The sequence below is a fragment of the Lycium barbarum genome, chromosome 8, assembly GCF_019175385.1.
Source record: "Lycium barbarum isolate Lr01 chromosome 8, ASM1917538v2, whole genome shotgun sequence".
Taxonomy (NCBI): Eukaryota; Viridiplantae; Streptophyta; class Magnoliopsida; order Solanales; family Solanaceae; genus Lycium; species Lycium barbarum.
The window spans coordinates 129,503,830-129,521,034 of record NC_083344.1 but is presented as its reverse complement, the minus strand read 5'-3'; the positions used below and the strand labels follow the sequence as shown (position 1 = coordinate 129,521,034).

General features: G+C 33.3%; 3 protein-coding genes across 4 annotated transcripts; 1 reads left to right on the top strand and 2 right to left on the bottom strand.

Moving 5' to 3' along the window:
- The first annotated feature begins 5,112 nt into the window (after nt 1-5,112).
- On the top strand, nt 5,113-7,408 carry LOC132607400 (uncharacterized). The gene is made up of 3 exons (XM_060321351.1): nt 5,113-5,589; nt 6,227-6,306; nt 6,995-7,408. Exons 1-3 carry the CDS (start codon nt 5,282-5,284, stop codon nt 7,024-7,026), a joined length of 420 nt encoding a protein of 139 aa, XP_060177334.1. The 5' UTR covers nt 5,113-5,281; the 3' UTR covers nt 7,027-7,408.
- A 130-nt stretch (nt 7,409-7,538) lies between these two features.
- LOC132607399 (cycloartenol-C-24-methyltransferase-like) lies at nt 7,539-13,022 on the bottom strand. 2 transcript variants are annotated; one of them, XM_060321349.1, is made up of 14 exons: nt 12,895-13,022; nt 12,725-12,807; nt 12,023-12,089; nt 11,421-11,494; nt 11,248-11,332; nt 11,028-11,083; nt 10,115-10,169; nt 9,888-9,935; nt 9,725-9,808; nt 9,490-9,606; nt 9,326-9,409; nt 8,881-9,006; nt 8,620-8,717; nt 7,539-7,871 (listed from the first exon to the last, which is right to left on the bottom strand). In XM_060321349.1, exons 2-14 carry the CDS (start codon nt 12,805-12,807, stop codon nt 7,808-7,810), a joined length of 1,041 nt encoding a protein of 346 aa, XP_060177332.1. In that variant the 5' UTR covers nt 12,895-13,022; the 3' UTR covers nt 7,539-7,807. The 2 variants fall into 2 exon arrangements, with proteins under 2 accessions (XP_060177332.1, XP_060177333.1); XM_060321350.1 differs by having other exon boundaries at nt 12,901-13,009.
- A 1,143-nt stretch (nt 13,023-14,165) lies between these two features.
- Nucleotides 14,166-14,695, bottom strand: LOC132607398 (uncharacterized). The gene is made up of 2 exons (XM_060321348.1): nt 14,567-14,695; nt 14,166-14,485 (listed from the first exon to the last, which is right to left on the bottom strand). Exons 1-2 carry the CDS (start codon nt 14,658-14,660, stop codon nt 14,349-14,351), a joined length of 231 nt encoding a protein of 76 aa, XP_060177331.1. The 5' UTR covers nt 14,661-14,695; the 3' UTR covers nt 14,166-14,348.
- Between the last annotated feature and the right edge of the window lie 2,510 nt (nt 14,696-17,205).

Here is a 17,205-nt window from a genome sequence, read left to right as displayed (position 1 = left end):
AATGGCAAAGATATTTAATTTCCTTTTCTACAAATGCACATTGATTAGTAAACGGGAAAAAGTAAAATAAAAGCAAAGATGTGGTTTTAGTAAATGGCAAAGATTTTTAATTTCCTTTTCTACAAATGCACATTGATTAGTACTTCATGTGTATGTAAGTACCCCAATAGTTTTGACCCAAAATTTTTTCAAATATTAAATGAATATAAAAACAAAAAAAATCAATTTTAACTTCACTTTAAACTGTAGTGTCTCAACAACTTGCTAAAACATATACATTATTCAAGTCATATTTCATCCAAAAATTAAATGTGATTTTCTGCTTCAAAAACTCAGGTTTTACTAACTTTTGTATCACAAGATTAGCTAGTTGAGTGTGCTCTTCGAATTGACCAAGATGCACTTTACTCAGCGTTAGTTACAAAATTTAGTTTTTCTCCAACTCCTAAGGAAAGAATAAAGCTCATTGAAGGATGAATGGAAAAAAGAAACTATTTATGTAGTTAGTTTATTTTATTTTTCCCTGTGAAGAACTAAAATTACTGTTTAGATGGAGAACCGAGTTTATAGTCAATAAAATATAGAGAAATGCATGTAACTGCAAAGCAAATAATCACGGTTGAGAAAGCTGTCTCTTTCTCAAATATGATTTGCTTCATATTATATATCAGTAGGATCAGTTTTATTTCCGTCTTTTTATTTTAGTATACTCGTATTTTTTATTTTTTGTTTTCTATCACTACTTGCCGTCGCTTCTGCTTTTGATTCTTACTATCCTGATGTTGTTACTGCTTATGTTTTATAATTGCTATATTTTTACCTTACTTCAGCCGAGGATTTATTGGAAACATCCTCTCTACCTGCCAAAGTAGGGGTAAAATCTGCGTACATTCTATCCTCTCCGGACCCCACTTGTGAATTACACTGAGTATATTGTTATTGTTGTTGTTGCTAATATGAAAATAAGGAGATTGAATCGGTGAAAAACAAAACAAGTAGTGAAGCAAAGTGAAGCAAAAATAAACATAAAACATGCACTGAAAAGGGGAAAAGAAAAAGAGAGAGAAAGCGCTAACTAATTGATTGAATTAATGGAGAGAAGAAACAATTGGATTAGAGAAATGATATACACCAACGATACAAAGATTCTATTATATTATCAGTGTAGTTAACCTATTATAGCATATTAATTAGCACGTTTTATATCATATTACTAATAAATATATATCAGAAAGATGAAGGGGAGCCTTGACGTAACTGGTAAAGTTGCTGTCATGTGACCAGGAGGTCACGGGTTCGAGCCGTGAAAACAGCCTCTTGCAGAAATGCAAGGTAAGGCTGCGTACAATAGACCCTTGTGGTCCGGCCCTTCCCCGGACCCTGCGCATAGCGGGAGCTTAGTGCACCGGGCTGCCCTTATATATCAGAAAGATTTACTTACACTTGCCTTATGAGCTATCTAACTGTACAATTATTTTTTCCACGGTCAAATAGGGTTCAAACTCAGAGGGCTCATTTGGTTGCGGAATAAGTTATCTCCGGATTAGTTATCTCGGGATTATTATCCACTCTCAATATGAGATAAAAAATAACACTACAATTCTGGAATTATATCCCAACCAAATATGAGCTAAACTCATTCCAAATTTAATCCCGGGATTAATTATCCCTTATTCCTCTTAACAAACGAGCCTTTAGGGAAAAGGGGAAGTTATTTGTAACGGATATATCGGCTAATTTTTCTGGGATAGAGGCTATTTATGTCAATTTTCCTAGAGAAAATTATGAAAGAATAGTTTCTATTGGGCCCATGGGCGTATAGAGTGACTATTGGGCCAAGCCCAGTGTTACAGCATTAGACAAAAATTCAAATAATTCCATATCATCGCGCCATTTTCAAAAAACATTGAAAACAAAAACATCATTCTCCAAGAGTCCAAGTTGAAGCAACAATGAAAGAAGCATTTCCCGGGAAATGTGAAATTACAAAAATAAGCTAAAAGTCAAAAATTAGGTATTCCCGACTTATGGTTTTAGCTTTTAACTTATAAACTATTTTTAAAAAGTCAATTTAAACACCCTCCTAATCTCAAACTTAATCCTGGAATATCCCGTCTTATCCAAATAATCAAACAACCACTTAGAGAAATTATGAAAGAAGAATTTATATTGGCCTTTTGCAAAAATTTCTGTCTGCTATCCCTTTTTGGGACAACTATTTAGTAATGACCATCTTTTACTTTTCTTGCAACTTATAAAGCTTTTAAACCACGGTCTAAAAATTTCTTCTGAGCCAACTGAAAATCTTATTAGAAAATGTTAGACCACAGTCTAATATTTTGTCTGTAAGGTTGAGCATTATATAAGTCAACATTGTCTGAAAAGATGTTTTAAGGTTTATATTTGCACTAACTCTTAAAAATAGAGACAAAAATCTATTGGGCATTGGGAATTTAATCATCCTGGATCCAAATACCCGAAACTGCAAGGCCCAGTCTTATAGCTCCGAAAAGCTTTAAACAAAAATTCAAATATTTCCATGTCATCCCGCCATTTTCAAAAAACAGAGAAAACAAAAACAAGTTTCTCGAAGCAACAATGAAAGAAGCATTTCCCAGTAGAGGTGAACGTGAAGTTGCTTCTGCTCTACTTCTTCTCTCAACAATATCTCCAACTCCTCTAACAAAGTAAGACAAATTCGAACTCAAAAACAATAATTCAATTCAAATTTCAGTTATAGATTTATTGATCACTAATCAGCTTTTCGTACTCAAAACAACAATTCAACTCAAATTTCATTTACAGAGTTAGTGATTACTAATCAACTTTTCGAACAAAACAGCAATTCCATTCAATTTTCATTTGTAGTTATTGATTGCTAATCAGAAGCAGCAATTTAATTCAAATTTCATTTTAGCTTTTTCAGTTACAGAGTTGTTGATCACAAATCGGCTTTTCGAACTAAACAACTATTCAATTCCAATTTTCATTTGCATTTTTAGTTACAGAGTTAAACAACAATTCATTTCGAATTTTCATTTGCATTTTCAGTTACAGAGTTGTTATTGATCACTAATCAGCTTTTCGAAGTCAAAACAACAATTCAATTCAAATTTCATTTACAGATTTGTTGATTACTAATCAGCTTTTCGATCTAAACAACAGTTCAATTCTAATTTCATTTGTATTTTCAGTTATAGAGTTGTTGATCATTAATCAGATTTTCGATCTAAACAACAATTCAATTCAAATTTTCATTTGCATTTTTTGCTACTGAGTTAAACAACAACTCAGTTCGAATTTTCATTTGCATTTTCAGTTACAGAGTTGTGATTGATCACTAATCAGCTTTTCCAACTGAACAACAATTCGATTCAAATTTTCATTTGCATTTTCAGTTATAGTGTTGTTGATCACTAATCAGCTTTTCCAACTCAAAACAACAATTCAATTCAAATTTCATTTACAGATTTGTTGATCACTAATCAGCTTTTCGAACTGAACAACTATTCAATTCAAATTTTCATTTGCATTTTTATCTCTAATCAGCTTTTCGAACTGAACAACTATTCAATTCAGATTTTCATTTGCATTTTTATCTCTAATTAGCTTTTCGAACAAAACAACAATTGGATTCAAATTTTCATTTGAATTTTCAGCTACAGAGTTGTTAATCACTAATCAGATTTTTGAACTAAATAACAATTTTATTCAAATTTTCAGTCACGGAGTTGTTGATCACTAATCAGCTTTTCGAACTGAACAACTAATCAGCTTTTCGAACTGAACAACTATTTAATTCAGATTTTCATTTGCATTTTTATCTCTAATTAGCTTTTCGAACAAAACAACAATTGGATTCAAATTTTCATTTGAATTTTCAGCTACAGAGTTGTCAATCACTAATCAGATTTTTGAACTAAATAACAATTTTATTCAAATTTTCAGTCACGGAGTTGTTGATCACTAATCAGCTTTTCGAACTAAACAACAATTCTATTCAATTTTTCATTTGCATTTTCGGTTACAGGGTTGTTATTGATCACTGATCAGCTTGTGTTGTGAATTTCAGAAGTAATAGGATAACTGAGATTTCGAACAAGGTAGCTTTGAGTAATTCAAATTCAAATTCAAATTCAAAAAGTAAATCCTCAGCTTCCTCGATTTTGACCGATATTGATGGCTCGTTTGCTGAGGCTAGATCACAAGCTCGTCGCTTGAAGATAATTAACACGTTTCGTGATCAGATAATGAAGCTTAAGGTGTTTTTTTTTTTTTTTTTACTGCTATTGTGCTTTTTTTTTTGTTGAATTTTCCTTTGTTGCTAGTTTTAATAATCTAAAAAATGAAGAGCAATTGGCAAATAGCGCAATACTTTTTTGTGAATCTCTACTATTTCAATATGGAACATGATAGGAATCACTACAAGGAATAGGAATGGAATGTCATATCTCTGATAAAAACTGCTGAAAATACTTTGGTGGAATGTTTGAATCATTCTGTTGCAGTTTCTCTATGACATGTCAGATTTGAGTTTGCTATCGGTTATGATTATGTAAATATTCATATAACGATACTTAGATTAATTTTCATTGGTTCAGATTGTAGGTTTTCTATGCTGTTTAGATGCTTAGAATTTTGAATTTCATTCTTCCAATCTACAAAGTTCCATTAATCTGTTCCTGAGATTTAGGATTTGAGAAAATTAATGTTTATTGCTTTTCATTTTTCTCCAAGTCTATTTGGCTTTCGGAGTTTGTAACGTTTAAAAAGTGGAACATTCTATCTTTTAGTAGTTCTGAATTAATTTTATCTTTACTTATTCACCTTGTAGAAGAGTTTCGAATTCACTTTAGTGTAACTAACGGTCAACAGAACAATCAAATTCTCTGTTTCAATCTAAAAATAGCTATCAGATCTTTGCATTTCGCAGATTCTTCGTTGGGAAAATTGCGCCCTATGTTTACCAAGAAAATATTTATGCTACATACCCCATATTTTGAGTTTGTTATCCGGTTTAGCCCATATTTGTGTCTAAACACCTTTTATACACTTTTATACAAGGCTATACATTATGTGCAATGCTTTCCCCTGGATATAATATTGTATACTGTTGTATATTATTGTATAAACTGAAAATATGGCTACATGCGTAATATTTTATGTTTGGACTGTATATTTTTGAAAATTTCCCGTTCTTCGATTGATTTACATTGGAGATTTTTTGCAGGTTGTTAGACAGAGACGATCAAAGAGTTTCTTCATTTCTGATTGCAGGAAAATGAGCTCATGCAAGCCAGCAATGGCCACTACTTCTCGTACAACGTTTGGTAGATCTATGAATTCGGCTTCAACTTCATCTTCATCTTCGTCGTGTGTGTCCACTGACTCTGTCTACAGCGCGCGAAATCTCGCTGCTGATAGAGTTAGTCGCCGGAAGAGAGATATTCTTTCGACTCCGATTGCACCGCCTCACCTGCGCCGCCGAGCGGAAGCTGTCCTGAGAGTCTTGTCTCATGGCTCGATTTCTGAAGTTAGGATACGGGAGCAGATAGGCAATAGCCCTGACACCAGCAAAGCCTTAAGAATGTGAACTCTTCACACTCTTTCTCTTGCTCCATTTGTTTGATAGTACTATTTGCTGGAAATTGAATACCAAAACTAAAAAGTTACTCCCTCAGTCCAAAATCAGTTGTTACACGAGAGTCAATTTAACTGATTTCCAAAACTAAATAGGATTATATCAACTCAATACAATTATATGAAAAGTACTAGTTGCAATTTTTCTCATGTAAATTTTATTAAAAAGATATTCTTAAATGTTGGTCAAAATTAATATAGTTTGAATCTTGAGAAGTGAAATGTGACAACTATTTTGGGGATGGAGGGAGTATTTGACTATGCTCGTACTCTTTAAACATATGTATCGGATCTTCCAAAAGAGATGCCTTTTTGGAGAATTTGACACGGGTGCAACAATATTTTTGAAGAGTACAAGAAACATAAATTCATATTATATAGTAACAGTATTACTCGTATAAAACATATCATATCATATTTAAGATTTGAAAAATTAAATGACTTCAAAATCTTAGAAATAATGTAAGTTGTATTAAACAATATTATTAATAGGATGGTATCAAACACTTGAGCAACGTTCCAAAATATAAAGTTTGTTACCTGCTTGCTATTCAAGTTACATTTATCAAGGATTCACAAAATGCAGGTTGCTGAAGCAAGGAAAGGTGAAGAGATCAGGAGCAGGAGGTCCTTCAGATCCCTATATTTACATAATTAATTCAGCAAGTAAGCAGTCATAATTTCAACTTTTTCCTTTATCTAATTATAAGTTGAAATTGAATTTATCTACTATTGTTGATTATATATGTGTGCACGCTCGTACTCTTCCTCTGTCTCAATTTATATAACTTCATTTAAAGATGTCTCAATTGTTTTGAATTTCCTCACTAATAATATTATCCTACATAACTTTGGAGGAAATCAGATTCAATTGATTATTTAACACTTAACCATTGACGTGAAATTGTCACTACTAGTATAAGATGTTAGTTAAATTAATAATCTAATATTATGTGTCATGTCCTATGTTACTCGGACTCTCCTAAAATGTCGTCGGGTGCGTGTCGGATCCTTCAAAAGTAGTGTATTTTGAAGGATCCAACAAGGATGGGGCAACACTTTTCAAGAGTCCGAATAACTTAGGTCATGTCAAACACCACCGTATATTATTATAAATTGAGGAGGGAGAGAGTATGAACTAGAGTTGCTACTTCTTATCCTTTCCCATTTGAGTAGAGTGCATACCATTTAAAATCAGAACCACTGCAGATTTACTTTTCTTTATGAAAGTTTTGTTGCATTATCGTTAGAATTTGTTACAGTGGAAATTCAGCATGCATGACTAGTTATGGTGACAAATATCTCTCCACTTGTTCGAGAAAAAAATTCATTTTTTTTTGTTTTGTTGCTACAGATAACAAGCAGACAGCTCTGACACAGGTGTAATCAAGCTACACTTACTCATCTTATAGACAATTTTTTATACAACACCACCAGAATGATTATATTAATGAGACGGAGTTTAGCTCTCACCTTTCTAACCAGGTATGCTCATTGTTAGCCAAAATGTAGAGTTGTTTTGTATCTCTTGCACTGGTAGTAGCTTCATAGAAATGACTCTTTGGCATTTTCGAAAACATGTTATTATCTATATCATACAGGCTAATGAATTGATGTTTTTTGTGTGGATTTTTTTCTTTACATCCGGAGTACATGTCAAAATCATTTGTTATGTAGGACTATTTGGCCATCAAAATATTGGCGTCCCAGAATATCTGTATATGAGCAAGAAACCGCAGTCCTCGTTCTCTTTTATTTTGTATTTTGATTCTGATATGCTGACTGCCTCGAAAATTATTGTTCTATCAGTCTCGATTTACATATAGAGTGTGAAAGCTCACTATATTTTCTAATCCTGTCCGTGCATACATCATCAGAGAAGATTAAAATCGACAATATACGTGTAAACAAATTGAAAACATCACCTTTATCGTCTTTGGTATATAATATTTCTGCATACTCTAGTTATTATGAGGTTGTTTACCATGCATTAACGATCTTCACTTTGTTTTGCCAAAATCGTCGTCCAAAAAAATAAGGATAACCAACTCGGAAAACGGAAAAGAAAAGAAAAGGCAAAATCTAGAAGCTAGCCAGTCTCCAGACACTAAAGAACATACCAACTAACTGGACATTATCTGTAACCCATATTGAGGAAGAATTAAGCTTATAGATCAGTGGCAGAAGGCTTTCTCGCCAAGAAGAAATACATCGGGGTAAAAATGCCCTCCCTGCATCATCCAAATTGTGGAAAGGATTACTATTGGAAGTGAAACGTTATACAAGAAAGCATGAAGAGCAACCAGATTTAATATATTGATAAAACTCAGTGATCAATTCAGTTCAACTACCAATTATCATGGCTGCATTAAGTATGTCTACTGAGGTGATCACTTGAACAAAGTCCGTGAATAACTTATCTATTTGAATAACCTATGGACAAATGGGCAGCTCACCAGCATTAGTTATATGGATTTTATCAAGGCCAAAGAGCTTCAAGTGAAATACACTGCTGCTAGTTTGTAGATTATTGTTTACATAAGCTAATAACTTGATTACAATTCATTGTCAAAAGTTGCACCAAACTGGCTATAATTAAACTTATTTTGGATTTGAGCTAATCATTAATGTAAGTTGCCAAAAATACTTCTTCAGTTTCAGTATCTAGCTGGGATATGGTAGGGTACTTCGCCAGATTTTCAGATTAGACAGGAAAGAAAAAAGTCATTGCATGTCAAGGAATTGCTTGTAAACTGCGGTACTACAAAAGCATTTTCCCTGAGGTCCTCTACTTAATTTTCATTCTTTTGGACACATTTATTTTAGGTCATCAAAAACGTCTAGTTGGCCTATCATCAATCAATATGTCCATTCAGTAAATGGCATTTTCTGTTAAATCATTTCTGGTGTTCAATTTTCTTCTGTTTGATAAATAAGATGAGAAAAACAGAGAAAAGAAAGCAAACAGGTCTCACTTACTTTCCACCTTCAACAAGTGCATCTGCCGCTTGCTCCAGGATAGCTTGAACCTTTTGGCTTCCCTCAGGGGCGACGCCGACTCGCTCTAATATTTTGACCTAAACAGGATTAAATCTCGGCAATTTCAATAATTTGACATCATTACATTCCTTAAATTCACAGTTAACAACTAATGAGCCAAGGAGATGAAAAATTAATTAAACAGATCTTTCAGATAAAAATTGATCATTGGAAAACAAATTTCACAAGTTGTTATCTTACCATGTTTCTGGTGAAAAAGCGTCCAAATGCTGTCACACGTACATTACTTAAGGAGAAATGACTTTTATCCAGAGGCAAATACCAAGGGAGAGGAGAGTCGATAGCAATATCCTTGTCCCGAATAATCTTTTGCATGGAGTGGAAATACAAACAAAGATGTTAAAACACATCAAATTCCCTGTTATATTGTGAATGGCATAGTAATTGTGAACAAGAGATCCTATAAGGAAGAACAAAGTATTGTATAAGCGGACACTAATGATTCCTCAAGCAACAAATAAGAACTTATGTGGAATATATTAAGAAGTTTCTAGGAAATGAGTTGAAGCAAGGGTTATGTTATGGTTTAAAAACTTGACAATATGTGCTACTTCCGATCATAGAATAAAATAATAAAGGTTTTAAATACTGTTACAAATAGAGGTTCACAAGATAAGCCGCTAACCTCAAAACCCGCATGTTTCAGAGCTTCAATGCACTGTCCCATTGATCTGATATCAGGAAGTCCATTACCAAGCTCCACCTCACGCTGTTTTATATGATCTAAGTTTGTTGTTAGCAGAGAAAAACACAGTGAATACGAATTTTTAGCTAAAAAAGGTTGGATACCTTGATTCTCTGGTGATTTGAATTATTAGGATCAAAGAGATCAGTGATACACCACTCATAATTAGCAAAATATTGGCCAGGCTTCAACACTCTGAATATTTCCTTGTAGCAATCAAACTAGTCATCCACAACATATAGCGAAAATGATCAATTATAGATTCTAATATTCAAGTGGATCAGCAAGATCTAGAATAAATTCACAAAAAACACCGTTAAATATTTTGAAAGTGCGTACCACATTTGGGGCATGACATGTAGCTTCTATGGCAAAAATTCCATCAAAACTGTTGTCAGCAAATGGCATACTCATGAAGTCGGCTTACATATTTTGGGAAATAGTGCAATGAGAAAACACTACTCTTTGACAGTAGAATATGACTTAAAGAGAGTCGCATTACCTTCACATAATTGCAGGTGTTGTCAACTCCTGCAATACGGTTTAGTTCCTGCAAAGCAACCAATTAAATCTAGTACAAACATAACTAAGATCCTAAGAAATGAGAACATCGCCATGCAAGTGATTTGTTGTATATCATTTTGATGGAAAATAACCCCACCCCCCCCCCCCCCCCCCGGGCCCAAAAAAAGAAGTAAATGCCCATGCGCACACACATAAAGTACTTACTTTTCCTCGTGTTACTTGATATTCATTGTTGTTGATTCCAGTAACATATGTACCACTATAAAAGGTAAATAAAATCAGATACCAGTCTGGAAATGGACAAACTTATACAGCAGTTAAAAAGAACAATAGTAGCTGTATTAGATTAACTGTGTACTATATATCTGTTTTATCCTCGATTGTAAGGAAACAGGACTAATTTTGTTTCATTCAATTCAGTTTAAAAAAGACTAACTAAAGAAGCAAGAAACGGTAAGTGTACTACCAACGAAGCATCCTCCATACCAAATAAAGCTTGACAGATCCATCTCAATTGAGGTATTACGAAAGGAGTTCAATCTTCAAATTTTAAGCATCAAGTTATTTTCCTGTATGTAGTATGTTACACTTGGCCAACCATAATCATTTAGATGGCAAAAAACTGAAAAGAAAATGGTAGAATGAGAGATAGACAGCACAAGATATGGTTATTAGGATGTCTTCGTGAAGCTGTTAAACAGTAAATGAATATTCAGCATACTTTTTGCCTTTTTATTTGCACATCCCAGGTGATTCAAACTAAATAATCACTCTTGAATTAGGCATGTCTTTGAAATACCAGCCAAATGGATAATAACGAGCTATAAATAGATGTTACGTGCTCCAAATTTCCATTGTGTGGATGCTAGGAGGAGGCAAGGATTCAGCTCAGAACTCTATGTCACAACTTGGACACTTAAAATTAAGCAAACAATAATGTACTAACAAAGGCTGAAGAGACATGATACAAAGTAATAATGATTTCATGCTGCCAAGATATATATAAAAACAGACTGAGCAGAAATGTACAACTAAATTTTCAGATAACGACACATGCTTGAGCAATAATGCTTCACAATATTCTAATACCCATCCCAAATACAGAGCTGAATTTTACCTAAATCTGGCAATTTCTCTTAAGGGGCCACCAATTCCACATCCAACATCTAAAACCTGTCAAAGGAACCAGGATTTTTCATCATGTTTCACTTGCTAAATGAAGTGCGACGACCAACTTGAAGCAAAATCAAAATAATAAAGAGAAAGAGTAGCAGAACAAAGAGAAATCCATAATACTCGAAACAAAAGATAGGATCAGCATAGACAACGAACTGCACCTTTTGTCCTTGCTTTACCCCTAATTGCAAAGCAAGAAAGTGCTCGTGCCGTTTGATACTTTCTCGAAGTGATTCTTCTTTCCATCTGTTATAACAAGGAAGCCACTATAATTACTAAGTCCTCTTTTGTTGATCCTAAGTGCATATGTAAAAGAAGAGAATAAAGTACCTACCTTGGAGCAAAATGGAAAGATTCACCCCAACCATACTCATAAAAGCTTGTTGCTAGATCATAATATTTGTTAACCTGTTAAAAAAGAACATTTGCTATGAATTAACTAATGAACTTTTGGATGATTATAGTCCAATAGAAAAGCCACAAAGAGGATAGGCATGCCTAAACTATCAATAGAATATCAAAATCCCACCAGCAAAGGGAGAAGCTAGATGGAGCGAGGGGGTTCAAATGAATTTCCTTCGTCCGAATTTTATACCGGTATAGTGGGGCCAAAATGAATTTCTTTTTGCATATATCTGAAACTTTGAATAACCTTGATATAAGGAAAGATTCTAGTATAGTGTTAAAGGGGGTTCAAATTTTCCTTAGGTCATCATAAGGTCAAATCTAAGGTGTGATATTCTTATGTTTTCAATCCCCCTATTAAAATTATTTGGCTCCACCACTGCTCGTTAGTTCTTTGACTGTTTGATTTTTTTGGCTCGTTATGGAAACAGCCTCCCTATCTTCCGAGCTAGGAGTAAAGTCTGTGTACACTGCACCCTCACCAGACCCCACATTGTGGGATTTCACTGGGTATGTTGTTGTAAATCTTACCATATCAATGTAGTTAGCTTTCCTTTCTTCCTCTGCTTCTCCATCACATGCATGATATTTTTTGTACCTAATGTAATTTATAACCCATTATTACATGTGCAAAAAGAAAATACAAGAGCCTATTAAAATGAAGAAAAAAAAACTAGGTTGCAAATTAAGGAGCCGCTTGTCCCTAGAATTTGTTTTTTCCTTTTTTTTTTTTTTTTCAAAAATATTTTCAAAACAATGTTTTGCTATACATTGGACTGATCTTTTGAAATTTATGAAGATGATTTTTTCAAATTAGAAAAACTTTTCCACTTAAAAATTTAACTTTTCTTTTAAGTTAAATGCATTTCCAAACACGATTTCAATTTTCAAACACCACCCTTTTTCAACTTAACTTTAAATACTAATATTCAAAAGATCACTTTTTTTTTTTTTTTTTTTTGTCGAAACGTCTACTAAATACAAAGAAAGAAAACACTATTTAAAGCTGTGAATCCTTCATACTCAGGAGAATATCACTAAAAAGATTATGCACTAACTTCCTTCTTTGACCAATTAATAGAACTTATCATAAAATTTATTAACAGAGCTTGAAATAAAAGAAAATGCAAAACATCTTATCTAAGCAAATCAGCAGTGAATGAATGAAACTTAAGAATCAACATTAAATTTGAAGCTATAAAAAGTATGATTAAATATAGAATAAGAAATTACTTTTGAACAGCTGAAAGTACTTGCTTCTTCTCAATCTTGCCACCAACCCCATAAGCCAAATCAAATGTTCCAGATTTTGACATCTAAAAAAGAAAATATCCATATTTAGAATTACATAAAAAATATATCATCAACTTGGCATAAGCAAAACAAAGAAACAAAAGTAATACAATTACTGTTGAAATTATGTTTGACTTCCCAACTTCGGGGCGGGCCCGAATATATAAGCATGAAGCCCCTCAACCATATACTTCTTGTTATGGGGGCGGGTGGGGAGGGGGGGGTTGTTTGATTTGGACAAAAAGGGCAAAATAAATAAATAAATTCTGATGGTATTTAAAATATTTTTAGCTTAGAAAATATACAACTTTGTAAATAAAACGAGAAAAGAAAGAAAGACAGTATGATGTAGGGGTGCTTATACGTCGGTTTACAGTTTGTAAGTATGCTAAATCAAAATCAGAATAGGATATTCGTTATCGGTTAAGAAAATGTTCCGCTAATTATTATTTTTTCGATTTCTTTTGTTTTCATTTGTTCATATATACATTGCTTTCATGCATAAAGTGTACACAAATTACAAGACAAAAATTATAAATTACATTATAGCAATCTTTCAAAAATAAAACAAGGCCAATTCACACTTCATAGTTCATTTGCTCATAAACAAAAACAACTTCTTCATAAAGAAAACACCAGTAGCATGACAAAAACTTTAAAATGCAAAAGAAAACAATAAGCAGTAGCAGGCCGATAGGTATTGCAAGGCACAAGCCCTAGTTTTGTATGATAATTAAGAGAATAAGCGTTCTTGCGGTAAGTAAAATAGAAATAGGTTTGTATTCGAAAATTAAAATTTTAAGTCACTAATATATAATTAGGAACAAAAAGGTAATTTTAATATAAGCTTAATGGCTTATCGATATAACCAATAACTAAATTCTTAAAATCGAGAACTGATAACCCAATAAAATAATCACAAAATTGTTTACAAATCGTTAACCCGATATCTATAGACCAATAACATTTTTATTGGTTCAGTTTATCGATATAGAGCCCGTTTGGATTGGCTTATAAGTTGTTTTCAGTTTTTTTGAGGTTTGGCTGGCCAGCTTAAAGTTATTTTGTGTTTAAAATAAGCTCAAAAAAATAATTGAGTCCGTTTGACTTAGCTTATCTAAAGCAGCTTATAAGCTGCTTAAAATAAGCCCATCCAGACAGGCTCTAAATCGATACAGCTTATAAGCTGCTTAAAATAAGCCCATCCAGACAGACTCTAAATCGATTTTTGCACACCCCTAGTGTGATGTATATTTTTCAAGCTTAGAAATATTTTAAAGCTTTAAATTGAATTAAAATATGTTGAATATTACTAACGGATTGTCGTCCTACAGACAATTATCAATTTAGCCTGAAACAAAGTTGCGCAGAGAGCAGAGAATCAACATAGACATTAGTAGCAACTTTTATTTATTTGGTCATATAGTTGATCCATTGATAAAAGACAGTAGTCATAGGTGCACAAACTGAAAGAAACATTTATTACAATCGAACTATCATACAACTACTCGACTCGAAACTAAGACCAAGAGTCTTAATCAAGCGCGAAAGCGAATATCCTCGTTCAAGACTTGACAATGTAATTTTGGCGGCTGATTGGATTCATGACCACCGGGGGACCAGCAGTGCGAGGCCACGCTTGGAACTTTTTGTCCGTCTCTTTCCACCATTCGTTGTTTGCAACAGTATGTGGAGTAGTACCTGTATGAAATGACACGAGTGTTGCAAGTTAGCACAACCAAATTCAAAATCAAAGTAAATAGATAAATAATTTGTACTTGCCTCCGAACAGCTTCTTGTCTGCAACAGCAACATCAAAAATATATGCAACTGCAAATGATGCCGCCACTGAACCAATAACGTATTTTGCTGCCATTGTTCAACTCAAGTAACTGAAAGATAACCTAAAACCTAGTAAGACAGCAATTTGGGCCCTTGAAGGTCCACTTTAACAGCAAATAAAATTCAACAACGATATCCAGTTGATTTCAGTACCGCAAAAGAACTACTAATAGTAGCATGGTAATCAAATATTGTCGCCACATACATTTGAGAAAGTTAAAACATCATAAGATCTTAATACCAAAATATACCTAGATGACTTTTAACCACTATCAAATGATCTATAATGTAGTGAGGCATTTATTTTAAAGGCTATCAGAACACATAGTAACTTTTTGAGAACTTCAGGTTTAATCAGCAAGCACCTTTCGTATGATAAACCATATATATGGACAGACCACTACAGATGTATGTAGCTATACGTATCGAAATGCTCCGATGATAAATTTCTTTTTTTGTTCTTAGTTTAATGCTATGTTTGGTTCAAGAAAAGATAAATACTTCTCCAGAAAAGGTATTCATGCTTCTTCCCATGTTGTTTGGTCTGACTGGGAAATAGAGACATGTGCTTCCTCCATTCCACCTAAATTCATGAACGCGTTGCAATGTTGCATACCCCAGATATCTAAATTTTGTTAAATTTTGCTCTCTTAGGGTCAACTAGAAATAATTTGTAAACCCGCTACTTTTCCACCCAACCAAACAAAGCGTAAGTGAGCACCTAAGATCAGAAAAAAGAATGATGGTCATCCAGAATAATTAACTTGTGCACGTTTACAATTTATTTCTAGTTGACCCTAAGAGAGCAAAATTTAACCCCAAAAAATACAATTTCAGTAGCACAAGAACCTAATATGTAAGTAATAAAGAAAATAAACTTCACAACAAGACTAAGTCTTTCACTTTCTTTTGCCATTTCTACTAAAATGCCTTAAGAACTTTGGGAATTCATTGCTTGTCATAAAGCATTCGCCTCATACTATCAACCAAACAGGGTTACCAACATGGGTTATGGTGGGATGGTTGGGTCCCTACACCCTTAACCAAAGGTCTCAGGTTCGAGCCCTGGGAACGAAAAAATCCAGCTGGGAGCGCTGCCCCAAAATGGGCCCTGCAACGCATGATCAGAATAGAGTCGAGCTCCAATGCGATTACGGACACCGAGTGGGTAATCAAAAAAAGAAAAAAAACTAAACAGTGTTCATTCATTTATAAAAAATCTCTTTTTCCTTTTTCTTAGTTCAAAGGTCGTTGTGCAAGTCCAACCAAATCAAATATTTACTGTGAAGAAATTTTTTCCTCTAGATCAATATTTCCAATCTATATCAAGCTTCTGTAAGCAAGTCCAATCAGAATTTTTTTTTCCCAAAAAAATAAATAAATTACAGGTTATATTACTTAATCAAGACGTGGAAGGACAAAGAATACTAGTCAATTTTAACTAACCCAACATGCAAAATAAAGCTTCTTACAAACTAATACAAGAAGATTGAGCAATTTAAGCACAGTTAAAGTGAGTATGCACATCCTAATTCCATTAAATTTTACTCATCTCTTTTCTCATAAATGCATACATCGAGCAAGAATCAACACCCTAACTATAAAACCAGTCTTCATAATCAAAATTAAGTCATTTAATTACAGAGATAAGGAGGAAATTAGGAACTTACCACGATGAGCTAAGAGAGCAGAGAGGTAGAATAGATGATGAGTGTACTTTGTTGGAATGCTCTAGAAATGATAAATGAGAAGTAGATAGTGCTAATTGTCTTTTTCTGTTTTCTCAGTACAGCTTTGCGCTTTTTGCATTTTGTACCAAACTTTGCTTTAAAAGTCAATTGAGTCTTTTGTTTAAAGTTGGAAAAGATATTTAATTAAAGGAGCAAAATGATTTTTAGAGCCTGGTTGGAGGGGCTTATGCCTATAAGCTGTTTTCAGCTTATAAGCTGCTTTAGATAAGCTAAGTCAAATGAGTTCAATTATTTTTTTGAGCTTATTTTAAGCACAAAATGACTTTAAGCTGTCCAGCCAAACACTCAAAAAAGCTGAAAACAGCTTATAAGCAACTTATACGACAATCCAAACGGGCTCTTACTCCGTTGAATAGATTTAATGTGGCTCAATACATGATTTTTAATTAATTACTTCATCTACTTTAATTTATATGATTTTTTTTTTTTTGATGTTTAGATATGAAGGGGTAAATTACTCCTATTTTTAAGATCAAATACTTAAACATCTTATACCGTGTAATCCTACATAATTTTAATAATGTTATCTCGAGTTTTCTAACATTTAAAATCATTATATAATGAAAATCCTAGACTGTAGTATATCTTATTAAGTTATACATGTCTCAGAAAATATTTGTTCTATTTTTAATGGAAGTCGTAAATAAAAAGAATTCAAGAAAAATGTTTATCCCCCCAAATTTCATATTATACTTGTAGTATGCAGCATTTGTCACTTGGTAAAGTTATTTTAGTGCACCTCATGTTTTTCAAAACTAAACATTTAACACCTACAAGCTAATCCTTTTCAAGTGAACAATGATATAGTACTCATTTGTAGTGCATTTA

Bases quoted from the DNA above. Each gene is read 5' to 3' on its own strand.
- LOC132607400 (XM_060321351.1), top strand. From the start codon at position 5,282: ATGAGCTCATGCAAGCCAGCAATGGCCACTACTTCTCGTACAACGTTT. The intron at 5,590-6,226 runs GTGAACTCTTCA...CACAAAATGCAG, and splicing joins ACCAGCAAAGCCTTAAGAAT to GTTGCTGAAGCAAGGAAAGG. The intron at 6,307-6,994 runs GTAAGCAGTCAT...TTGTTGCTACAG, and splicing joins TTACATAATTAATTCAGCAA to ATAACAAGCAGACAGCTCTG.
- LOC132607399 (XM_060321349.1), bottom strand. From the start codon at position 12,807: ATGTCAAAATCTGGAACATTTGATTTGGCTTATGGGGTTGGTGGCAAG. The intron at 9,809-9,887 runs GTAATGCGACTC...CAAAATATGTAA, and splicing joins ACACCTGCAATTATGTGAAG to GCCGACTTCATGAGTATGCC. The intron at 9,007-9,325 runs GTTAGCGGCTTA...TCCATGCAAAAG, and splicing joins TGAAACATGCGGGTTTTGAG to ATTATTCGGGACAAGGATAT.
- LOC132607398 (XM_060321348.1), bottom strand. From the start codon at position 14,660: ATGGCAGCAAAATACGTTATTGGTTCAGTGGCGGCATCATTTGCAGTT. The intron at 14,486-14,566 runs GCAAGTACAAAT...CATTTCATACAG, and splicing joins AGACAAGAAGCTGTTCGGAG to GTACTACTCCACATACTGTT.